This window comes from Acomys russatus, chromosome 12, assembly GCF_903995435.1.
Source record: "Acomys russatus chromosome 12, mAcoRus1.1, whole genome shotgun sequence".
In the NCBI taxonomy this organism is placed as follows: domain Eukaryota; kingdom Metazoa; phylum Chordata; class Mammalia; order Rodentia; family Muridae; genus Acomys; species Acomys russatus.
In genome coordinates, this window is record NC_067148.1 from 33,226,279 (window position 1) to 33,253,604 (window position 27,326).

General features: G+C 36.7%; 1 protein-coding gene across 1 annotated transcript in view; it reads left to right on the forward strand.

The window, feature by feature from the left end:
* Positions 1–27,326, forward strand: part of Erbb4 (erb-b2 receptor tyrosine kinase 4) — a 1,024,038-nt gene that overhangs the window by 957,251 nt on the left and 39,461 nt on the right. The window contains exons 21-22 of the mRNA XM_051154155.1: positions 23,119–23,274; positions 25,317–25,392. Of these exons, the coding sequence (XP_051010112.1) occupies positions 23,119–23,274; positions 25,317–25,392 (232 nt within the window). The remainder of the gene's footprint in view (positions 1–23,118; positions 23,275–25,316; positions 25,393–27,326) is intronic.

Sequence of the window (27,326 nt, forward strand, 5' to 3'; positions counted from 1 at the left end):
AGCAAGACTAATAATAATATGGAGTTTATGGGTTACATAATGTGTGTAGGAAGGTGCTTATACTAAGTAAGTACTATGTAAGCTGTTTCCATTACATAAGTGCTACTGTTATGTCATGTGCTTAAAATATAGTAGATTCTAAGTAAGTACTTATTGAGCGATAGTCTCTTGAGATTTGTTCTTATTTCCTTCAAAGCCTGGCTGTTATCTTTTCCTTACTAAGGAATATTGTAGTTACTATTTCTAATATTCCTGTAGGTAATGTCTCATTTGCAGTAAATGAACTTTTTTCTTTTTAAATGAACCCCAGCTATGTGTTTTATAACTTGTTTTCAGTAATGAAGTGTGATACATATTAATTAGGGATAAGGCTATTTCTTCACAGGTGGTATCTGTGCTTTCTATTTCATACACAGATTTAATCTAAATTGTGTATGAATGATTTCTGTTCATATTTAATAGTGAATATTAGCTACCTACTCTCCAGCCGAAAAGAACAATTAACACATTCATCAGTTACAGATCAATTAAGGGTTATAGTATTTTAATACCTAATCAGAAGATTTTTAAAAGATTTTAAAGTATAGAATTTTATACTTTAACTAAAAACTGTTTATGGATAAAATAGAAACTGAAATTTGAATCAGTTCTAAAGTAGAAATTATCAGACTTCATCCAGTAGTTCCTTGAAGGAACATCTTATTTTTACACCTGTTTTAATACTCTGCCATCCACACTGTGCAACCAATGCATTTCTTAAATAATGCAATAATAAAGTAAAAATGTAACTTAATTTTCATGTAACTTTTTAAAAATTCTAACATGTCCATCAGATAGAATTTCATAAAATATATCACCAGTGCCATAGAAATGTTAAACATTTATAACAATCTATATCAGTCTACATTATTAGATAATAATAGACATATATATATATATATATATATATATATATATATATATATATAATCTTAGGTTGTAAAGATGATTAATGTTGATACTGAACAGTAGACAATATAATGAGCCAAAATATATTAATTGGTCTTATTTGGGAACATATTACTGCATTGATTATCTTTAACTGAATATGACATTTCACCATAGGTTATTTTAAATATATTAATATTTGGAGAGGGGCTATCAATTAGCGAGTTGCAAGAGTTCTTAGTGCAACATGCATTTTAGTGAACTGACATGTTTCTCATACCCAGAGAAATATAAACGTCATGTTAATAGACATTTATCATAGATCTAGAATGCAAATATTCAAGATATTTTGTTAAAGTAATTCCTTCTTAGAAAAAAAGAGCCTATTTTGTATAATATTGAAAAAAAATTAATAGTTTTTATTTAGTGTAGTTTTAGTAAAAATAATTTGATTCTTTAAAACTTCCCTCTGTTGTTAAGAAACAATGCTAATTTCTTCATTCAAAATTCATTTTCACCTACTGTATATAAATGCCTTTGCACCTTTATATAGCTGTATGGCTTCTCATCACATAGCGAATGATCTACAGGTAGGGAGAGTGGAGATATATATGTACCACTGCTTAGATTTTAAGTGTCTGCACAAATGTTCTCCTGTAGGCTAATTATTCTCTAGTGCTGACTACCCTTAAACTCATTGTCTGGACCTGACAATATAAGAGTTTCCCTTGGCAACATCCTCTTGTTTACATTAAAAGTAACAATTATAATAACTCTATAAAAATATATTATGGCTGGGCATGGTGGCACACACCTTTAATTCCAACAGTCAGTAGGCAGAGGCATGAGGATCTCTGTGAGTTCAAGGCCAGCCTGGTCTACAGAGTGTGAGTCCAGGACAGCCAAGGCTACACAGAGAATCCCTGTCTTGAAAAAACACTAACCGAAACCACAACTACATTCTTTTTTTAAAAAAATATTTATTGGAGAGTAGGATATGACTTTCTCACGCACTCTGGTGCCTCATATTTGACCATGTCCCCTGGAGGGGGAGACCTGGTGGCACTCAGAGGAAGGACAGCAGGTTGCCAAGAAGAGACTTGATACCCTATGAGCATATACAGGGGGAGGTAATGCCCCTCAGGAACAGTCATAGGGGAGGGGAATAAGGGGAAAAGGGGAAGGAGGGAAGAATGGGAGGATACAAGGAATGGGATAACCATTGAGATGTAACAAGAATAAATTAATAATAAAAATTTTAAAAAAATAAATAAAGTTTTAAAAAATATTTATTTATGTATGTATTTTATATAAATGAGTGCTCTATTTGCATATATGCCTGCATGACAGAGAGGGTATCAGAGAAAAGAGGACAAGAGATTTCCAGTACAAGTAATTATGAGCTACCATGTGGTTGCAGGGCATTGAACTCAGGACCTTCGGAAGAGCAGCCTGTGTTCTTTACTGCTGAGCCATCTCTCCAGCCATGCATGACTACATTCTTAAAATGTATCTTCAATAATGTGCTCAAATTATAAATTATAATGTAAATATTCTATGGAGTCCTGAAATTGGGTTTGGTTTCTGGGCAAATTTTAAAATTCAAATAGTGGGGCTTTCTTAACGTGGCAATCCTTGTTTACATGCGATCACAGTTGGAAGAAATGAGAACAGAGTTTGTTTGCAGAGAAGTGAAAAAAAATTTGTGAAGTCTGAACCAAAGTGAAACTGTTTTATAAAAGTGTTTCCTCTCCAGTTATCTCTTTATGGTTCCAGATAGTAGAAACATGTACTTGGAAGTAGACACTTCTAAGAGATACGGGATTTTTCTCTTGTTGTTTGGTTTCGTTTAGGTTGGGGGAGGTATTTAATTCAGAGCAAGAACAATTATATTTTAACAGACTTCATATTTTTGCCACAAAATATTTCCACCAGAATGCTAATGTAGAAAGAATTTCTCTATTTTATTTTCATATCTTTGCATAAGATTGAGTTTATGGTGCCATTATCCACAAAAGCATTCCATGGAGTATTTTTTCTTGTAATTAAAACAGTAGGAATTAATGACAGGCCAGGGATGCTTGCTGTTTTGTAATATGAACTGAACTATTTGAATGGGTAAAAAATGTTAATACAGTGATTATTTCAGAGTGAGCTAAGTCTTGTCATTAAAGATAAAAGTATTAAATTTGCATTAGATGTTTTAAAAATGAAATCGAATACTGTAAAGTCAAACAAAGGGAATCCCACTTTGCCAAACATGATCAGAATTGCAAATGGATATAGATGTTATTATTCAAATACACTCTGACAGAAAAATAAACTTACTGATTTTTTTCGTAACCTGAACTCATCGATTCCATTAAATCAATTTAGTTTCATGGCTTGTATATGTTGTTTTATTGTACTGCTCTTTTAGGTGTTTAAAAAGTCTAGTTTTCTCAAATCTATCACCCTTTGGCTAAATATGGGTTGTATATAATTGTATAGAAGAAAATTCTTATTCTTGCAATTTTTAAAGTGACATTTTGGAGTAACTGATTTTTATTTATCAAATATTTCAATAGAAAGTAATATTTTGTGGCCCATGTTGGTAATAATAAGTAGAACCCCTAAAGAAGAAATAAACATCAAAACTCATGCCAACGTCCAAAGTGTATTTGGGCTTATAGTGTTTGTTTTCTGTTGCCATACGTCTACAAAGTTGGTTTTACCCAGCTGCCCTCTTCTTGACCCACTCTCTACTCCCCGAATGAACCCAAATATCCAAGTTCTCTCTTTCTTTGGATCTGGTGCCTGTGAAGTACCACACTCTCTATTGTCTGCCATTGTCCCCTGTACTCTATGCCTGTTTTGCTATGTCAAATCTCCTCTCTGCCTCTTCTTTCTCTCCATTCTGCTCATATGATATGGACTCCAGACCACTGTCTCCCAACCTGCTGATGCAAACAAACAACATTGATGGGAATAAAATTTCTCCAACTCAGTCCTCATCCCGTTGTCACTTTGGAGGAAGGATCTTTCTTTTTCAACAAGGCCTGCCTATTTCCCTGTAGTCCTGACCACGTCCTTACTGCAGCTGTCCCCATAGTTTCTTCCCTGCCTGGATTATCATTCTTTTCCTAAATTCTATCCATAAACATGGCAATTGCTTCTTGTGACAAGGGAAGCTCAATCCAAACTTGTCTGCTCACCGTAGGCTCACTGCCTATTCATTTGAGTAAAGCACAATTATGAGCCGCCATTCATCACTGTGCTCTAGTGACTCTCTCCACGTCACCAACTGCTCTAGTGACTTTCCGTTACTGTGACAAAACATTGGGCAAAACCTGGCTTATACATTCCCATCCTAGTCTGTGCAGGGAAGTCAATAGAGAAACTCAAGCAAGGCAGGAACTGAAGCAGAGTCTACAAAGGAGTGCTGCTAACTGGCTCGCTTCACCTCTTGTTCAGCTACATATTTATAAACTCCAGGATTACCAGTACAGGGATGGTACCATCCACATTGGGCTGGGATCCCTACTTCAATTAATAATCAAGAAAATGCCTTACATGCCAATCTTAGTGAGACAATCTAATTCTTTAGATGAATTACCTTTTCCTGACTGTATCAAGTTGACAACCACTATTAGCCATCACACCCGCATTTCAAATTTAAGGTCCTTCCCTCTTCAATTACCCATTGGGACCCTTTCATACTTGACACGGGCACTATTCTCACTGTTTAAATGTTCCTCATTTCTTCCCCAATGGCAATCTGGCCTTAGTCTTATCTTAAGATAATCGTAGCTTATCCAGTTTGCTCATTTTCACCAGCTTCCTTTTTTCTGTTACGTACCTGTACAATTAGGATAATTTCCTTGAATTTCAACTTGGGAGCCTCTGTAGGATCCTTGCTTGGTGTTCATCTGCTCTCTACCTAAACTTCTTACTCCAAGTCATTGCCGTACTCCGTGACCATTGCTGCCTGAACTCATACTAAAGTACAATAATTGAACTCGTTGCTTCTTTCTACCTTTACTTGATTCTCCATGCAGCTGCTAATTTTGATTTTGTCAGTTTGTTCTGGAAACCCTTTTCTATCTATCTATCTATCTATCTATCTATCTATCTATCTATCTTTCATCTATTTATTTATTTTGGAATATATGTTCAATACATATTTTAATGAAACTGTTTCATTTGAATAACAGTTATTTGCATGTTGTACTCTTAGGCTGCTGTGCATGAGATGCTGCTTTATGTTCCACAGGCTTCAGCAGTTGACACAGTACCAACTCCCCTGTGCTCTTAATGCACAGGGCGGACATGTTCTGCTCTGCAAGCAATTCTTGGGGCAGCTTCAGGGCCTGGGTTCTCTTCAAGTTTTTAACACTTTTGATTTTTCATACAATATTGGTTATTTTTGTGAACTTGAGGGACATATGCTTTCTGTAGTATAAGCATCTTTATTGAGTCTTTACACTAATATGTGTGCCTTGTTGTACTTATTATTCTGGTAACAGTATGCAGTTTATGAGGAGGCTGGTGGTGATCTCCCAACATGCTTTTTAATTTTTTATTATTTTTGTACATATACTTTTATATTATTACATATATATATATATATATATATATATATATGCAATAGATTACCTATGGCAAGAAAATCATGACACAATCATGAATTATATAAATGTTACATTCTTAGTATTTTGGTTATTTGTATTTGACAGCCTTGAGGAAAACATCTTTCCTATCTTTGTCATCTAAAATCTGAACGCAAGACAGGGTAAGCAAGTCCTCAATGTTTCCTGCCAAACATGCTTTTTTATGATCTTCAGGCTCAAATTTAAACACTTCATTTGCAGTTCTTGACTGGCAGATTTGTGCCAAATACAGTCCGTACCATAAAAAGACTCTATGCCCTTTTCCACCATCAGTAGTCTACCCAGGGACCTCTGAAACACTGAGCACCAAAAAAAAAAAAAAAAAAAAAAAAAAACAACAACAACAACAACAAAAACAACCTGTTATTGCTCTAGTAAGTCTTCATAGACTTTGTGGAAAGCATACACTCCCTTCACCAGCAGATCGGGGTTAATTAACACCAGCTGTGAGTGACACTGACAACATATCACTCAGAGCTCCATAGCAAGACCCAGTGCCTGCAAATTGTCCTACTTGAAGTTTTGGCAAAACTGCTCGTATCCACTTTTATAACACAGTGAAGGTAGACACAGCAAAGTTATACATTGATTGTTGCAGCTTGTCACCTTATGGCCCATCCTAACAATGCTTTGCACTTTTTTTCTAATTCTTTTAGAACTCCATGCTTTTCATCTAGTTTTATTTTTGTCATATCTACTATACACTCTGCTCACTGTATTATCTTTCATGCACTATCAAGCTCAAATTCTACCTCTTCTCTGAGACTCTCTGCACAGGAAACATTCCATTATCCTTGTGTACTTTTCAAAGGCTTCCTTAACAGCTTCTCCTTGTGTCTGTGAGTGGCTCTGCATCAGTCTGCTTTCTTGTGCTGTGGTGGACTGCCTTAGGCTGGGTAATTTTTAATGGAATGAAGTGTATTTAGATCATACTCACCTGGGGGAGTTCCAGGACATAGCAGCACCTGCATCAGCTCGGCTTCTGAGTGGTCTTCATTCTGCATCGCAAACATGGTGGGGAATTGCAAGAGTGCATTTGGAAAGTACAAAATCAGAGATCATTTTGTCGTATAACAGGACTCTCATGATAACAAATCCAATCTAAAAAAAAGTGAAATAATTACCCCAATCCTACAAGGGGACATTACTTTACTTTAATAACCTGGATATTTCTTAAATGCCCCACACTCCCTGTGAGCATTGGTTTATCTGAGATCCATATTTTTCCTTGAAATATGGTGTCAAACCACATGATTCCCACACATCGGAATGTAAACAAGTTAAAGAAACACCATGCTATCTTTCCTTGTAAAATAATTAGTAGAGGGCCCACGACATATTAGATATTCAGCAAATAATTGCTGAGGGAAACAAAGATTTTTTTTCTTTATATTTTTCAATTACATAGAAATCACATGACATATGAACTATATATTATATATATCTACGATAAGATAGAAAATGATCAAGAAAGGATAATTCCTCTTGTTCCTTCATGTAGCTGATAAATTAATACAACACAAATACCTGTACTCAAGTATTATGTGCCCTATATATTTATATATAATGTGATCTTTAAGAGAACAAAGGTACTCCATATTTGACCACCTCCCCTTGGTGGGGAGGCCTGGTGCCACTCAAAGAAAGAGTAATCAAGATACCGAAATAAGACTTGGTAGCCTATGACGACAAAGTGGGTGAGGAGGTCCCCCTCAGTCACAGACTTAGGGGAGGGGAATAGGGTGAAAACAAGAGGGAGGGAGGAATGGGAGATGCAAGCGATGGGATAACAATTGAGTTGTAATCTGAATAAATTAATAACCTTTTTTAAAAAAGAAAGAAAATGGAGTTTTCCTTCTAGTACCTTCTGTTAAGCTGGATTTGTGGATAGGTACTGTTTGAATTTGTTTTTGTCATGGATAGTGGGCGTGGCCAGCAGGTAAAAATGAAATGGAGGGTTGGAGGCATGGCTCAGAGGTTAAGAGCACTGGCTGCTCTTCCTGAGGTCCTGAGTTCAATTCCCAGCAACTACATGGTGCCTCACAGCCATCAATAATGAGATCTTGTGCCCTCTTCTGGCCTGCAGGTGTACATGCAGGCAGAACACTGTAAATGTAATAAATAAATCTTTAAAAAAATGAAAAAAAAAAAAAAGAAAATGAAGGTACTTTTTAATTTATTTTTTGCCTGCATGTATCTGTGCACTATGTAAGTGCAGTGCCCATGGAGACCAGAAGAGGATCTGCAACGGGAGCTATAGATGGTTGTAAACCACTGTGAGGATGAGGGAATTGAACTCAGATCCTCTAAAAGGGCAGCCAGTGTATTTAATCATTGAGCCATTGTATAGACTGGACCTAGGCCCCCTACAAAGAAGTAGCTGATGGGCAACTCAGGCTTCATGTCCATCTTCTAGGGGCTGTTTCTAACATGGACTCTGTTGCCTGCTTTTCAGTTATGCCCCTTAGTAGGACTGCTTTGCCAGGCTACACAGGAAGAGGACACACACAGTCCTGATTTTACTTGATGAGCTGTGTTGAATGGGAAGGGGATCCCCTTTTCTGAGGAATAGGGAGTCAGGGGAGAGAGGGATGGTGGGACCAGGAGGTGAGGACAGATGGGGCTACAACCAAGATGTAAAGTGAATAAATAAGTGAAAAGAAAATGAAGATTTAAAAACTCCTAATTTGAAATATAGATCCACAGGCATGGATGAGATTTAATTATACAGTGTTTTTTCTTTTAAACTAAAGCTCAATGATACATTTACAGACACTAACATATGTCTGTTTTAAACTTTGCTCTAAAGATTGATAATACATAGTCACATAGCTCATCTTCAGTGAGAGTACCATAGAGGCTAAAGTTAGACTCTTGTCAGTAGTCTCAGTGACTACTCTGTCTTAATCATGTTCATTCATAAGAACATTTTACTCAGCACTCTCATCTTCTACCTAAGTGTTTGTGGATGATCAAGGAAGTGTCACTCAAAGACTGAACAGAGAGCAAAGGAGTATATGCAGAAAGCAGTTTAAAGATGGCAAGGTTGATAAAATTATAGTGCCATAAGAAAAGAACAGTACCAAGAGACAGTGTTGCCAGGTTATAGCTGATTTTTGGGGTTCTATGGACAAAAAGTATTTGTTTGATGACTCAGGAAATTAAGAGTTATTTGAAGGCTCTCAGTGTTTGAAAGGGACTATCTTCTGTGACAATAGTAACTAACAGTATTGAGGGCTTTCTTTGGACCAGGCAGTGTTCTAAGACTTTAACATGTAATGGCTTTTTAATTGTCAGAAAAAACTTTTGAGATGGCTGTTATTATTTTCCCCATTTAATAGATTATAACACTGGTCTGAGACCTATAACATGAATAAGGCCACAAAGCAGCATATGGTGAGTGTTTGAACTAATATTGAAGTCTTGCCCTAGACCAGCACTTTTAATTACTTCCCTCCCTCTTCAGTGACAGAGACAAATAAGAACAGGCTGACAGTGACCTTCCACCACACAGTGTTTATATTATAATGTGCACTTTCCCATATGAGATATTAACTGCATAAATCATCAAACTGGAGACAAAACATCAAAGAGGGCAGTTTTCAGATTCCATTTTGGCAGTGGATATAAACAGCACTCTTATTCTCTATTTTGTAGGATTCAAATAGTACTTAATACCAAACCCTGAGTTCTCTGGAATTAAATATATCTAGAAAGTACATAATTGTACATATTCAAGTGAGCCTGAAAATTAGAAGATGCTTAATAGTTGTTTTTAAAAGAGGAAACAATAGAATAAGGAAAGATGATAAGCAATGCAAATTAATATCAACAGTATGAAAATTGTATTACCCCTTTCCTCTTCCTGAACTTGTAATTATTCTTAGAGCATATGTCTTCAAATGTACTGATTATTTCTTTGAGTTCCTTCTCTCTTAACCTGATGATTCAAAGGCAATAGAAGAAGATATAGAAGGAGTAGGGAGAGACGAAAATCAAATTGACTACACTTTACTGCCTATCCGACCCCGATCAATTTTTAAATGTGAAGAGGGACAAACTGAGTTCTGTCATCTAAGCAGAACACTATTCACAGATGTAGGCAGTTAACAACCCATAGGGTTTAAAGCAAAGCCTTTAAAGGGGATCAATACTCATATCAATAGTTAAAATGCCGTATAGCATTTCATCAGTTTAAGCTTAGAAGATGCAGCCCAATAAAAAAATGTAAGTGTATGGTCTTTCCATCTTATAACTTTTGTTTATCAATAAAACAGAATTTTTTTAATGCTTGAAAATCTCACAGCTTTTTTTCCCAGATAGATAAATGGATAGATAGTGTCTCTGTTGCCATTCTATTGCTGTGACAATAACCAACGATCAAGAAAACTCTTATAAAAGGAGTCATTTAATTGGAGGTTGGCTTATAGCTTCAGATGTTTTGTCCATTACCATCCTGGTGGGGAACATGACAACAGGCATGCCCAGCATGGTGCTGGAGTAGTGGAGAAGTGCATCCTGATATACAGGGAGAGAGAGAGAGAAAGAAGGTGAGAGGGAGAGAGAAGGAGCAGGAGAGAAAGAGTGGATGGAGAGGCAGAGGGAGGGAAGGAGAGGGGCAAGGAGAGAGAGAGAGAGAGAGAGAGAGAGAGAGAGAGAGAGAGAGAGAGAGAGAGAGAGAGAGAGACTATACTTGGCTTGGGCTTTTGAAAACTTAAACCCCACCACATCCAGTGACACATTTCCTCCACCAAGGCCTCACATCTTAAACTTTATAATCTGTTTAAATAGTGCCACACTCTAATGACTAAGCATTAAAGTATATAAACATATGAGGGCCATTCTCATTCAAACCAACACAAACAGATAACACAGATGACTGATAGACAGACAGATGATAGATAGATAGATAGATGGATAGATAGATAGATGATAGATAGATGAGAGAGAGAGAGAGAGAGAGAGAGAGAGAGAGAGAGAGAGAGAGAGAAGATATATAGTAAGAGCAACAAAGATATGTCTTGCATCAAATAATAGAGTGAGTCATTTTACTTGTGAGTAGAGAATATTTTGTGAAGGTCATGATATCAAATTTACTGCATAGGGGAGAATTAGTTTTGTTCTAGATGGTGTCTGTACCATGACCAGAAGAGTGTAGAAGTTAATCAACAGTTTGGGATGTCCCAGATAAAAGAAACAATAAGCGCAAAGTCAAAAACAGGGTGGAGCGTTTTCAGTATGCTTTGGCCACAGAGCTCCGGTTAAGAATTCCAAGTAAATCTGCACTGATAATTATTTCAGTTGCTTGAAGATATTTCTGGCTATAAGGGGAGAGGTGGTCTGGTGTGTGTGTGTGTGTGTGTGTGTGTGTGTGTGTGTGTGTGTGTGTGTGTGTGTGTCACTGAGTATGTGCATGTGTGCATATGTGTTGGAGAGTAAAAATGGATAAGAAAATGACAGCCAAGTGCGTGAGGTCAAAATGGGGAAAATAAGCAGAGGGAAGTGTCAATCTTCCATACCCACTTATTGCACTAGATGTGAACCTTAACAGAGTCGGGGGCTAAAGTTGTCAAAGAAGTCCTTTTTAGGGGACTGCTTGTCATTTATGGTCTCAGTAATAGCTATTAATGTAGCTAGGGCCATGAAGTTCAGGAGCAAGGGAGCACTCCTCTAAGGCTTTGTGGAAGACAGCAGCATCCTGACACAATGAGGAAGAATGGAAGGACACTGTTCACTACTGTGAAATATCTTACATGTCAGCTTATGAAGCACAAATATATAACCCTAGGAAAAGACAAGAGCCTTCTCAGCTCCAGACCCAAGTTCCATGGATGCTGGTATTAGCGAGGAGCACTCAGAAATAGAACCAATAGAGTATTCATGAGCCTTCATGAGCCTTCTGAAAACAGCACCCTTTTAGTGATAAAGACTGACAGGCCCTCTGCAGAGAAGTTTGTATCATTGTTATAACACCATAGATGACTATAGCAAAGCTTGTGAAGACACCAGACATTCAGATGACAGTTTCTCAACATTTACAGTAATGAAAGAAGCTATTGCCCGTCGAAATGGGTAGTTGTGTTTGATCCTTCCACGGTCATGCTGGGCTGAAGAAAAAAAAAAAACCCATAGGTTTTAAGTAGGAGTCTCCCCCAGCCTCTAGGTCAAGGTTAAACATGAAGCCCTAGAATTCTGTCCCTGATGATACACAAAACTTAAATAACTTTCCCCTGGTGTAGTGCCTTGCTCAGCCACAGAAGAGGATCCAGGCAGTCCTAATGAGACTTGATAGGATGGGGTCAGTTGATACAGGAGAAGGGCTCCACCTCTTGGAGGACCAGAGGAGGAGAATGGAGGAAGAGGAGAGAGAGGAGAGAGGAAGGACAGTAGGACTAGAAAGAAATGAGAGAAGAGGCTATGATTGGGATGTAAAGTGAGTAATTTTTTTTTTGAGACAAGGTTCTCTGTGTAACAGCCCTGGCTGTCCTGGACTTGCTTTGTAGTCCAGGCTGGCCTCAAACTCAGAGATCTGCCTGCCTCTGCCTCCTGAGTCCTGGGATTAAAGGCATATGCCACCACGCCCGGCGTGAATAATTTTTTTAAAATACATCATTTTACAGCATTGCATATTAGGTTTTTTAAAATTTTATTTTATTAATTTATTCTTATTACATCTCAATGGTTATCCCATCCCTTGTATCCTCCCATTCCTCCCTCCCTCCCATTTTCCCTTTATTCCCCTCCCTGATGACTGTGACTAAGGGGGACTTCCTCCCCCTTTATATGCTCTTAGGGTATCAAGAATAATTTTTAAGATAATAAGAAAATAATGTCTTAAAAAATAAAGTACATTCAAGTGGATTTTCATATTGATGGACAGGGACTGAGATGGGAGCTAGAAACTGGTTCAGATGCTTCTGAGTATATTTTATAGAAGATTGAAACTGAGCAGGGAGAGTACGAATTGGACCAGGCAGCTGGAAAATGTCTGAGTGACATTCAGAGGGATGACCATGTAAGCATTTTCAGATGAGCATTAGGTCTGCTCATGCTAAGAGGAGGCGGAGGAAGAACTAGACCGATTGGCACAGACTATAACTTCGTATTCAGAAACCAAATTGGCTCCAATCACCAAAAGGCCTTTGCTAGTCTAGGAATTCAATTGAAACATACTCATTTAAAAAAAGAGGCAGCAGAAGCTGGACTGGTCTTCAAGAAGACAAAAATTTGATTTCCAGCATCCACATGGTAGCTCACAACCATCTATATCTCCAGTTCCATGAAGCCCATTATCTTCTTCTGGCCTCTAAAGGTACTGGACAGGCACATGGTACAAAGATGTACATGCAGGCAAAACATCCATACACATAAAAATAAAATAAAATAAGCCTAAGTTATAAACTTAACTCCCGGGATTCATAAATACAGGATCTATATTTAAGATACTTATTATTGAATTTCTTTAGATCTACACAATGGCTGGATTTGACTTTGTAATAAGGATACCTTATATAATTTGACATGATTGACATAAGAAGGAACGCTCTTGAAACAATGTCTCTAACACCAAGTTTTGCGTCTTTTTATAAGTAGGATCTAATTCTGTGAAACCACAAAATATCAAACATGAAACCTTTCTGCTGAGTTATAAGGGAGCCATGCGTCCAACCCTCTCTCTATTGTACTTGAGTATATTTGCACAAGCTGTATGCTCAGAGAGAGGTTCCACTTCTATCGGTTAATCTAGAGGTTGCTGTATTAATAGGTTGCACACTTCATTGATTTTTAATTAATTTCGGGAGAGACACAGAGGATAACTGCTACAGCCCACAAACATCTCCTCTCTCACTGCAGTCCACATCTTTATTGATCGGCTGTTTAAAGAGCAGAAGTAATCCATTTTAAGTACACCTCCTTGTGAGAGTGCCTGCGTGGGGATGCTCCGCAGTTCACTCCTCCCATTGTAATCATGTTGGCTAGAGGTCACGGGCAGGGGACTGCTGTGGCCAGGTGGATATTCTCTTGGTCCAGGCAGAAGAGGTTTTGACTCAACATTTATTCCTTAGGAAAATAAAAAATTCTCATGTGTCCAACTTAGTTTACCTCTCTTACCATTATTTTGCCTTGTTGATGTCACTTTTTTCATTCCTTTTGGAGTCACAAAGAAGTTGTTTTCAAAGTGAGAGTTTTCAAAACCTTGGGAAGAGTGGCTAAAATCACAATTTTAAAGACAATACAGGAAAACAGAGGGGGAAATCCTATTATATTTACCAGCCCTAGAGAGCCATAGGTGGTGTTTCTATTCATTCCCTTAGTACTTGAATTCCAAAACCTTGGGTTCTCCTAATTGTTGTAGGATTCATCTTTCTCCATACTATCATCAGAGGTATAGATATTAAATCAGCTCAATATCACTGCAAAGAAAAAATGTTAACATCAGACAGCCTTACAAAATTCTGGTCTTCTGGCCCATTTAATCCAGCCACAAACCCGTATTTAGTGCTGGTTTGAACTGCAGAGGGCACATGGTCAAATGAACAAATGCAACAAACAGAGCCTTGTAACAGAGTAACTGTAATGCTCCTGTGTTTGTGGTAATGTGGTATAAAGAAACCAACTGTGGCTAGGTGTGCTGGCACCTGTCTGAAATCTCCGGACCTGGGAGGTAGAAGCAGGAAGATTAATGCAGGGTCAAGGCTGGCTTGATTGACAGCTAAACCGACTCCAACAAACCAAAAAAGAAGCCTATTACATAAAAATATCATAGATAAGTTGGTAACGTATGGTAAACTTAACTGTTTTATATATCACCACTTCATCATGACTATAATTTATTCCTTCTATTTAGAAAATCATATACCTAAACAATAATCCTTGCAGAGACTCATAACTTGTCAGTGTGTGGAGAACACGTGACTTCTGAGTTCTCAGCCCTAAACTGGCCTCCATATCACCCATTCAAGGCTAATAGGACATGACAGAAGAGGTGATGGGAAGAATGTTGAAAGCTGCAATCCTGGAAGAAGTGTTGCTGTCTTCTGAGGAAGACATGACTATGGCATCTATGAACTCACAGCACCAGTGGCTATCTGCACAAAGACCTGTACTAGGTCCACATTCTATCAAGATAGGAAGGGATCACAGGGCTCCAATTCTCTTAGAGGGGCTATAGACAGTTTACCCATGTTTATACAGGGAACCCTAATTAAATGTGATGTCACACACACACACACACACACACACACACACACACATCATGAGTGTGTCTTTTGTGTGTATACATTCATGCATATATATGTGTGTGTGTGGCCTTGAATTCACAGAGATCTACCTGCCTCTGCACCCAAATGCTAGGATTAAAGGTGTGTGCCACCATGTCTAGAAAAATAATTTTTAAAAAATTAAAATCCCTTCCATTTTATTTTGACAGCAGCTTTGTACTTTCGAATTTACGGAGTCTCTTCCTGCATCAAGATTGGATCATACTATCTATGTTTGGATAAGTTTGCTCTATGTATATTTGCCAAATGGCAGAATTGCCTAACGAACTCATCCTTATATGTGTCCAAGTCATCAAACAAAGCACCAGCATAGTTGGGTTCCAAAGTAGAACCAGAGGCGCCATCCTTACAGAATCCTGCAAAACAGACTAGGTGTGGACATAATCTGCAGGTGTTTACTCTTCTTCTCTTTCATTTCTTATAGTACCTGTTGTCTCTGTAACATTCTCTTGTTACTGTTCTATATGATTTTATAGCCTGGTAATTGTAGTTTTCTTTAGGAAATCATACTGGGAAAGGTTTAAGCTCGTTGCCATAGGAATCTAACAGTCTATAGTCAACTCCGTGAGCTATATTATGCACTAGTTACAATCAGGGGGAAAGATTTTTTTTTTTACCTTTCTGCACATAAGTTGACTCTTCTTCATAAAGGGATAATAAAATAAGAACACTCGCATTACATTAGGATTTTGTGCTTTTCTGTGTATGGAGGACTTAGAAACGCCCATCTTGGAATACATGTGGAATGTATGTTAACTATTTTGTGATTCTAAATAATATAATAGAAACATGTATGATCATAGTCCGTCTTCCACTGTTAAACAGGACCCTCTCTCTGCTGTTCTCTACAGTGACTATTATATCTCACACTAGAGCCAACAGATCATATTGTTAAGACAATTTAGATATACAATTTGGGCAATTCAATGATTCCTTAATGTTAAAGAGATACAGAAAATTCAATGCTCATCAATACAAAAATGAACAATAGATTAATAAGGATACAAATTACATCTGCCTATATATCTGAGCTTGTGTGAACTTCTAATGCAACACTGAAATGTAATAAGTTGGATTACTTACAAAAATGTATTTGAAATCAAAGCAACATGAATAAAGCATAACAGTGTAATCCATAAACTATGTTTTAGATGTAGCATGAAACTCAAGCTGGGCAATGGTGGTGCATCCCTTTAATCCCAGCACGTAGAAGGCAGAGGCAGGTGGATCTCTGTGAGTTCCAGGACAGCCAGGCTACACAGTGAAACCCTGTCTGAAAAAAACAAATCAAAACAAAAACAAAACAACAACAAAAACAAAACAACAACAAAAAGTAGCATGAAACTCCACATAAAACAACATGAAGGGGAGATTGGAAGAATCAACATTACAAACCAACACCATCATGAATGTTATGATGGATATAGGAATTGAACATGAGGGAAGAATATAGGAAAACTATTATGGTACAAATTATGAATTATAGAACATAGATCATAAGAAATCCTGTCAGTCAGAGATTCTGATAAAAGGACTTTGGGATATTACACACATTTTTTGTAAAAAGAAGTCTCTGGAATAAGTTTGTGTTCAGGAACGATTTTTTTTTTTTTTTTTTTTTTTTTGGCTAGGGTTTTTAGGAACACTACTTTAGTGAGAAAAGCAATATTGGACAGAGACAATAGTGGGGCTAGGATAAAATTGTATCATTTCCCAATTCCATGGGTGTCCCTGAAGCTGAGCTCTTCAAATGGTCTAAAGAGGATGGTTTTCTTCCTCTGGCTAAAAGGACCCAAACAAAACATCTCTACTTGTGCCTGGTTTGGGGTGTCAGTTCCCCAAGACTAACGAAGCCAACTCTATGAGATGAAGTGTATCAGTAGTGTGGTTCTGAACTAGTTCAAGGAAGCAAAGAGTCAGACCTACTACACACAGGTACCGAGATGGCTTTACTTGGACTATTTTTAGAAAAAAAATATTTCATCAAAAAGCATTTTATTAGTTTTTGTTAAACTGACTGAAAACTGGTGTTCTCAACATGTAAAAATTCCAAGGATTGCCCTAACAAAGTCTTCAGAGGAACATAGCTACAACAGGAAATACAAGAATTAATCCTAAGAACTAAGTCTGCATCTGCCAAAATAACTATGTCAACTGGCTGGTTGATCTGAGAGAAATAAATAGGGAGAAATAGAAGGGGAAATGCAAGTCACCTCCCAACAGTGTTAAATAACAAATGTGTTTCTTTTCCTTACTGGAGTTAATTATATTTTTAGAAGGAGAGAGGGAAGAGAGAAGAGATTTTTCAGTGGATGTTAGATTTCCCAAAGTTTCCTGTTATTTAGAAAACTTTGAAAAAAAAAAAAAAGAAAACTTTGCTAATAGAAGGAAGTTTTTTGTTCAGTTTTGTTTTAATGTGCTCTTGCTCACTCCAGAAACTAATGCCCGAGAGCTGACTGCAGTCCAAAATGTGTAGCTCCACACATGTGTTTGGTGAAATTCCTGCATGGAAAATAAGAGAGAAGCAAATATTTATTGTCACAAATGGTTCAGTCTCTGCTCCCTTCCTTTCACTTTCTACAGTTGGGTAGAATGTATTTTTTTTTTATATTTTAAATTCCTTTTATTAATAAACATAGCAAATGAACTTTTTATAAAATGATATACAAATAAATAAATATATACTATAATTCCAACTAAGAGTAACATTTCAAAATGCACTGATTTTAAACCTCTTCACAGTTGTCACTGTACATGAATATTCATTTTTAAAATTTTTTATTAATTAAACATTTTTTATTTTTACATATGCTTTATATTGTTCACATATATGCAATACACTACCTATGGCAAGAAGAACCATGACACAATCAGGAATTATATAAATGTTACATTCTTAGTGCTTTTGGCTATTTGTATTTGACAGCCTTGCCCTCTGTAGCTCAAAGATGCCTTTGACACAGGCCAGTGAAGTTACTAAGAGTAATAAAGTTTGTCTAATTGAGAATTGGGTAATAATTGTCTGCGTAACCCTGATGAGAATGTGCATGTTCGGCAGATACAGTGAGCTACTTACTGAGGGCTTCGTATACACCATCTTATTTAATCTTCACAATAAGCTCTGCAATAAGTGCTACTGTCGCCCTTTATGGAAGAGGGACGTGATGGTAGAGAAGCTAAATTTATTTGCCTGTAAGTTGTAGAGCTGGGCTTGGAATCAGGCAATCACCTTGAGAATACACATTCAGACCAAATCTTCCACTTTCTATACCATGTGCCCTAAGCCAACCTAGAGCCTCCAATTTATATAATTAAAAGTTGCTAAATTGTAAATGATTTATGATAGTTAAATGTCCAACTTAGTTTGTATTAGATGTCAATCCATTCCATTACACTACTAACCTCACATAAAGCTCTAATAATATTTTTTTTCTGCAAAAGTGCATTTTATAAAGCTGGACATCTTACCTATGTCTACTAATTTCTGTGTGCCCAGATTTAAATATGTAGGTTTATCGTTCATTACTTAGATTGCTTGGACCTAGTAACATGGCCTATGTTCATCTTGACATTCCCATATTTATACTAGCAGAAAAGCAGTGCGTGGTTCATAGAATCAGATTGCCTCACAGTTGTAGAGACATTTTATTTAGCATTTGACATGTTCAGAGTGTGTTGTGTTAGTAGGAGCTGTGGAGTGGCCAGAGCTGGCCACAATCAGAGGACAAGTTTTCATTTCCAGCCAGTATGGGGTACTTTTATGATGAACAAACTCTTTTCATTCATTCTCCGCTACCAGGACACCATCCAGCTTATTTTTGTCACTGTTATTTCTAATAATTATCTGTCTTCTTAGTTGCATCCCACTAATTCAAAGAAAAAATTTTATTTTGAAAGAATTTAACAGAAATTTTGACTCTAATGAGCTCTTCAAGTCAGAAAAAATCCTGTCTTAATGACTGTATTGTGGAAAACCTTTTATAAGCAATCCAAAGACAGTTCAACACTTTAATTCTGGGTGTGAAAGCATGAATAAGGTAGCAGCCATAGCTAACAACTTAGAAGTATGTGGCTGTACAGTGGTGACTTGTAGTGGCAAAGAGACCATACCAATTTTGATAGTTTAGTAATGGAATATGATGCCATTGTTATTAGTACCAATTTTGGTCAAGTAGACAGGAAAAACTCTATAGATTGTCAGCTGGTTTTCTGCATTGAGTTTTCATTATTTTTTTATTTTTTCTTTAACATATTAGATACATCTCGATTACTTTTTTTTGACAAGTGGTATGAAGATTCAAGTATAATACTCCATTATCTTATGAATTTTTAAATATAGTGCATCTGAGAACTTTCTGAATTTTCAATTTTTTTTTGTATTATAGAATGTATTATTTCAAGTATCCTAGCAGATAGAAGCATGGCTTAGCATTTAAGAACACATACGACTACTACAGAATACTAGAGTTTGGGGGCTGGAGAGATGGCTCAGAGGTTAAGAGCACTGTCTGTTCTTCCGAAGGTCCCAAGTTCAATTCCCAGCAACCACATGGTGGCTCACAACCACCTGTAATGAGATCTGGTGCCTTCTTGTGGTGGGCAGGCACACGTGTGGGCAGAATACTGTATAAATAATAAACAAATCTTTTTAAAGAGAGAATACTAGAGTTTGATTCCCAGTACCTACATTGGGTAGTGGACAACCACCTGTAACTCCACCTGCAGGAGAGCTGATGCCCTGCACTGCACCTGCACTCATGTGGACATACCCCACACACATAAACATAATTAACATAAAATCCATCTTTAAAATCCAAGGTATTGTAGTCAATCTGACTGCTATAACAAAATAGTACAAATCAAGCAACTTATTCATAATAAAAATTCCAAGTTGTTCAAGGCTGTCAAGCAAATTTGGTTCCACAGATATGCTTCTTAATCCTAACCAAACTCACCAGGACTGCACTCAGAGAAGAACAGGTATATCTCTAAAGTTTCCTTTATAGGAGCGCAAAGTTTCTAGAAGCCCCCTTCTTTATTACCTCACCACCACTGAGGCTGTCCTATCTTAATACCATAACTGCAGAGTTGAGAGTGTCAACATACAAATTAGGAGGAGGAACACAAACATTCACACAATTGCTGATCTTAAATTTGTTGTTCATTGCTAGTTGTTCGTGTGTGTGTGTGTGTGTGTGTGTGTGTGTGTGTGTAATTGACTTTGTTTAAGACATGTGTGAACTAATACTGGAGAGATTGATCAATGTTTAAGAACACCCATTACTCTTGAAGAACACCTAGGTTGAGTTTCCAACACTTATGTAACAATTCAAAGCCATCTGGAACTCAAGAGTACACACTGCCTTTTTCTGGCCTCTGCAGGCACTGCATTTGGGACACAAACATACTTACAGGCAGAATACTCATAAATATAAATTAAATAAATAAACATAAAAGTCCTTTAAGAAATGTGTAAAATATATTTCCATTTGAATGTTACTTAGTTGAATGAATTGCTATGCTTAAAAAAAAAAGAATCAAAATCATTGTCTTTTTCCATTATTCAATTGTCAAGGATGGACCTTTCTGTCTATAAAATTATCCTTTCTTTGCTAGTCCTTAATCCTTTGGCCACATTCAATAGAAGAGTCAGTCACTTACACATATAGGATCCAGAGGAATGACCAAAGCAGAGGGAAGATATAGAGTGTGGTAGGATCCTGGGTAACTGGAGCTCAGGTGTGACATATCTGGTGCTCCATTAAAGAGCATGATCCTTGCTCTATGAAAATAAATGGAAATGGATAAAACTTGTAGACTACCAAGTCATTGCCTTTATTTCCAGCCTTGTGTCTTATGCCAGTGGTTCCTACCTTTGGCTCCATTTGTGTATAGTCCAAACCCATTTTCTGTGTTGGCACCAGAATGGTATTTCCAGGAGGGCAGTGCAATTTGGATGGCCATATCCTTTAAAAGATGACTTCCTGATCACTGCATTGTAGAACATAAAATTCCGAAATCAAAACTCACATCAAGTCCATGACATAGGTGTGCATTTCTTGGATCTCTTACTGTTTCAGTATCACTGCTCTCTACTGCCCCTCCCCAAGTATTTTTCTTCAGAGGTACAGAATGGCATGCCTTTGGCCAAGTGCACATGTTAATCAGTCTCGATGACGTATTCTTGTTCTCTCTGCCCACAGTCTTTCCCACCAAGGCTTATCTTGCTCTGGGTACCTCTCTCAATTCTTTCCTCCCTCATGGATACTTGCCATACTATTCCTCACGATACAACTTTTCTTACATGTCCTACACGCTCCTTGTCCTATGCATAAGTTTCTTTTTACTTCTTCTCTCTTCAATAATCCACTCTGCCATCTTTCTTGTGATGAACTTATCTGTCGTTTTTACCTCCCTAGTATCTAGCGCAGTGTTCAGAACATGTGTCCTGTGTACATATAAATCTAAGTATCTGCCTGTGCACAGATACTTACTATGCCCTGCTATGTGGGTAGTAATAAGGGAAAATGATGGAATTTTTATGAACATTTCTTAAAAGGACAAAATTTTTGGAATGATATAAAAATACACCATCTTCAAGACAATAAACTTATTTAACTCTGATTCTCTAAGTCCTGCAAGAGCTGTGTATTCCTGCATTTACCTTTTTTCGGGGCACGGGGGATAGCCTACCTTATGTCCTATGGCAGCACTATTTAGGAAAGAGGGCAAAAACCCCATAAATACCATTTGTGAGTTGATTTCAGAAAGCACCAATAAATGTGCTGTCACCTAGCTGTTGACTGATTGGACCATAGAGATGGTATCCCCACCACTCGTTTGATGGGCATCTCTGTGGAGGCTGGCTCCCAGAGCTCTGGGAAGCAATCTCCTCTTTACACTACACCAAGTATGTAGTTCATAATGTTTTGACCTATGTGATTTATGCATCTATTTTCCACAGCTTTTGTTTTGATATCAGAAACCATTAATCCTTCAAGGCTGCGCAGTTGTAACGCTAACTGCCAACAGCAATGATTTGTATTTGGAACGAGAATGTTCTGCAGCCCTTTTATAATAATTCTGGTCTGCTTGTGAATTGACCACACTTTACTGCTAAGGAAAAAAAAAATCAAATGTACAATTTATCTTAATTCCTTAATAAAAACATGTACATGCTTAAGCTATTCTAAGCCTGAGTTTTCTTTTTTTAATTTAATTTTATTTTATTAATTGATTCAGATTACTTCTCAATTGTTATCCCATCCCTTGTATCCTCCTGTTCCTCCCTCCCGCTTTCACCCTATTCCCCTCCCCTATGTCTGTGACCGAGGGAGACTTCCTCCCCCACTATATGGTCATAGGCTATCAGGTCTCATCTTGGTAGCCTGCTTATTCTTTCTCTGAGTGCTACCAGGCCACCATGGGGAAGTGGTCAAATATGGGGCACCAGAGTTCACGGCCCAGTCAGGCTCTTCAACTGTGGAGAATGTCTTAGCCATTGGCTAGATCTGAGAAGGGGGTCAGTGTTTACTGCAAGTATTGTCCTTGCTTGGTGCAGGAGTTTGAGCAGAATCCCTGGGCCCAGATCTGCCAATCATGATGTTCTTCTTGTAGGTTTCTAGGACCCTCTGGATCCTTGTATTTCCCCATACTCCTCTCACCCTGAATTTTCTTATGTTGCCTTTTTATAAACTTTTTACATAAGGTTGAACAGTACTTATCTTCCTGCTTGCTAATATTTAACTAATAAATAAAACATTAATTCTGTGGATTAGCATACTTACAGATTTACATGTTTACAGAGTATCATGTTTGTGTATGGTATAAAAAGCAAACTTTCTCTCCCTTAATAGATATCTGTGTTTCTTTGGACTGGCTGTGTAGGAGGAACATGGCATTAAGGAAAAATTATAGAGAAAAAATGATGAGGGACATGTAGGTCAGTCCTATTGTACCTTAACGTATGTCCTAAGACATGTGTGTGCCTCACTAATGATAGGTTTGCAAAAAAGGATGTCAAATCCCCAATAAAACCCAGCATATATTTAGCCAATATCCAGAAACTCAGAAGTAAAACTCCTAAGCTTCTCTGTGGTTTGCCACACACACCACAGCAAGTTTTTTCGTTTGTTTTAAATTTTTTTTTAACATATCCTAGAATTCTTCCTTCCCTTTGAGAAATGAAGTATCCCACTTTATAACATGAAAAAGTTGAGATGCTAAGTGAGTCCCTTTGTGGAATCTGATTTATTTTTCAGGGAATGATGTACCTGGAAGAAAGACGGCTTGTTCATCGGGATCTAGCAGCCCGTAATGTCTTAGTGAAATCTCCAAATCACGTGAAAATCACAGATTTTGGACTAGCCCGACTCTTGGAAGGAGATGAAAAAGAGTACAATGCTGATGGTGGCAAGGTAGGTATAGTTGAGAGCAACATTTCTTGAAAATGTACTAATATATCTTTTTATCTCCCAGAATAGCAACTGTGTAATAAATCTTAGAGACTCAGGATATAAACCTTTAGCACAGGGCCATTAAGATTGTCCCGTTGACTATAGAACTACTATTACAGAATGAGAGCCTCTTATGTACCAGTGAGAAGCTTGGGTACTTATAACAATCATAATTCATTTGAGAGCTGACCATCCTTACTTCTAATTTCCCTAGCACCAAAAACAGTACCTTACAGTTTTCAAGTATAGCTGCTTTGATTTTACTTTTATCATATTGTATGATTTTTCTACATGACTTATCACTTGAGTATACATCAGAAGATAAGTTAAGCTACTAAGATTGAAGAGAGTTGGGCCCAGTTACATCCTTAGCTACCTTTTCCAGCCCTCCAACTCCACTTTTTCTGACAACTGTGTTTCTGAATGTCTCCCTCACCATATGGTTTTACAAATATCTTATTTATAAGACTTTTACTTACTAATTAATCCATATGCTTGGCTAATTAGTTAGGTCAGTTTGTATGTGAATATCTATCTTTCCTAACCTGAAAAAAACCTACCTCAGAGTAGGTCAATGACACAAACCCATAAAATCTTAACCTCTAGTGACCTATGAAGGTATGAAAAAAGGCTATTTACATATATGAACCTGCTGGTTATCTACCTTACATTTCTGTCACAAATAAATATTTTCGATCATAGGCATCTCAGTATATACCATATTCACCCCAGTCTTTTACATAATTGTCTATATCCAAATCTTACCAAGACATAAGATAACAAATTTTTATAAAATATAAATATAAAATTTTCAGTTTTAAGGAATTATCTGACCTTTCCCTAATCTTATCAGCCTATTTTGTCTGTTTACAACCAAACTGCAGTGGTCTAAAAAAATCACAGCTTTGAAATTCTCAATAAGATTTCTCAGAAATAGCAGTCTATAAATCATATGATTTCATCCATCTGAAGAACACTCAACTGTAAGGTTTGTCTAACGCAAGATTCATTATAGCTTTAAATGCCTGGTCACCATTAAGTCTTTATCAATCCACCCATGATTTAAACTTTCTCCTGTAACACAGTGTCCATAGTCCATAAAGTCAGCTAACTCCTTGCCCATAGGGAAATTACTTTCAATGTGTTTTCTGTTCCTTTTCACTGAATCCCATGATTCTGTCATAGAGTTACCTTGGTGTCACCTTGGTGAGCAACCAACCTCATGATTTCAAATGCCTATTTAGTTTTAAGCTTTCAACTCCAAAGTAGAAATGTTTATCTTTATTCCATAGAATCTAATTATATCCCCAGGTACATACTGCTGCCCTTTGAGTTGAAACACATTCTGCTGACCCATCATCCGCAGGGTATGTGGGTTGAGTTGTTTTTCTTGTAGTGATGATGGATTAGTGCTGATCCACTCACATTCTTTTATATTCCCAGCTCCTATTTCAAACACGGTACATATTTTCAATTCTGCGTAGCCAAGGCAAGGGAGATCATTTGTGACTGGGGAATAAAGCAAACCGAACTCTGGGATTCATGATTTTAGACAATTTAGTGACCAGGAGAAGAAGTGGGGGCAACCGAAGAAATAATTCATTACACCTGTGCCCCAAAACCTATCTGAGGAGAAACAGGATCACTGAAATTGGAGGAATCTCATTTCTGAGGAAATATAATGTAGAAACATTTTTAGATTTGATAGTGCCAGTAAGAGCACTAGCTCATGACTTAGATACTAGAAATTAAGAAATATATAAAGTGGTTCTATTTTTAGTTTTATTGTTTATGAGGCTTTAATATATGTCCTTTGGTTAATTTATTTCACATATTTTACAAATTTCAATTCATTGGCTCCCTATATTGGAAAACAACATGTTTATGCAAATAAACAAAACACCAAAAGTGTTAATGAGGGCAGTCCAGAGACTAGCATTTAGGAAATATAAAAATGATTGTTGGTGTAATTTTTTAATAATTCACTTTTTATTTTTCTATAGATGCCAATTAAGTGGATGGCTCTGGAATGTATACATTATAGAAAATTCACTCATCAAAGCGATGTTTGGAGTTATGGTAAATAAATCTTCATAAACTTGGCCTTTTAAAGAAAAATAAATGTGTTTACCTTGTACAAAATATATTAACTCATAATTTGGTTGTTTTGGAAGCCCTTACTTATAAACTTGATTCCCTAAATTAATTTACTCCTTGATCTCTCATTTAAAAAAGCAAGATACCTCAAATCACAATTTTACCTGTCTTTTGTTATTTTTTATGCTCTTCTAAATGTAAAATATATTATATGACTACTGAGTTTTTTTCTATAAGCTCTAGTTTAATAGCGATTTGTCTGATTTAATTATAACTACATGAGCAGAAAAATCAGCCAACATTAGGACTAACTTTTAGAATTTCATGGCCTTAATTTTCAACAAGTTTTTGGCCGTGAAACTCTGAAAGTGATCAATGATGAAATGTAAAGCAAAAACAAAACCTTTTTTTTTTTTTTTCCTGCTTAAAGACATACATATTCTATAGTGGCAACAATGAACAACTAAAAAAATAGTAAACAAAAGATTATAAAGATAATGACAAGAAACACTGCTAACTGTAGCTTTGACTTCCATTTACAAACTACTTTTAGAAGGACAGCAAGGTTAAATGAATACCTGAATATTTACGATTAGAGCTTTATTTCATAATACTTAACAACACTGTAGTTAGTTGTTAAGGTGAACTAGTTAGCAGCATGTCTCTGCTTACAACTTTGTCCACCTACAACTTAAAAAGAAGGTATCAATGATTTGTATACATTTAAATATGCCACATAAAACTAGTATTAATTAATAATAAAAGTAAATGCCTCTATGCCTGTACGATGTTTCAGAAGATAAGGGAGCTTACCGCCAAGCCTTATAGTGTGAGTTCAATCCCAAGATCCCACATGGTGGAAAGGGAACACCAGACCCTTCTATTTGTCCTCTAATCTCCACTCATGTGCCGTGGCATGTGCAGACCCTCACGATTACACACCCACACTAAATACATGTATGTAAAAGAGGAGTAAAGGAAAGCAACACAAACTCTGATGTTAGTGTTCATTTTCAACTTGATGTCTTTAACTATTGCAAACATGCTCCAATAAAATGTTTCCTGTGCATGTGCATTATGTGAATGTCTATGTGTTTGTTAAAGTATATGTATATATAAATATATACATATGTATGTATATGTACATATGTATGTACGTATATCATACTGTGGTTGACTTGCTTTTTTAAAAAAAAGATCTCCATTTTCCTCCCCTTCAATTAAAGTGTAAACATTGGCTTTCTTGAGCAGCTATCTTGATATAAATTAAAAAGTCAAGGTTTAGAAAATGTCAAACTACTGAGATTTGTCACTAGTTGTACATGGGACAGTAAACATATTATAGGATGTAAATATTAGCAAATAATTCAAAAGTGTTAATGATTCTATTCTGAAGGATAATTTGAAGTTTACATATTTTTGTTTGTTTTCACACAATAGTGACTGACACATACCAGTTTAGGTAAATAAGCATTGCAGAAATATTCAGAAAAATATAGCCTCAATTAATGAATGTATACATATATATATATATGTATCAATTAAGACTCATATTGTAACACAATCATGTTTACACAGCTATTTCTGTTTTAAAAATATTCTGGCCTGAGGATAGAGCTCAGTGATAGAGAAATTACCTACTAAAGAAAATAAGTGATCTTTACTGTATAGTTGTTTTTGTTCTTGGTTTTTCTTTCCTTTTTTTTTCCCCCTTGGATTTTCTTTTTCTTTTCTTTTTTGTGTTTCTGTCAGTGCTCTAGTGGCTCAAAAAGCCATTTCATTAGCTTAGAAATAAGCTGTTCTTGATTCCATCATTTCTCATTTCTATGGATACCCCTTCCTATAAATTCTGTCTTCCATGTGGATTGATCCTCATGTAGACTGCTATATATGTTAAGCAAATTGTTTTATGCCCC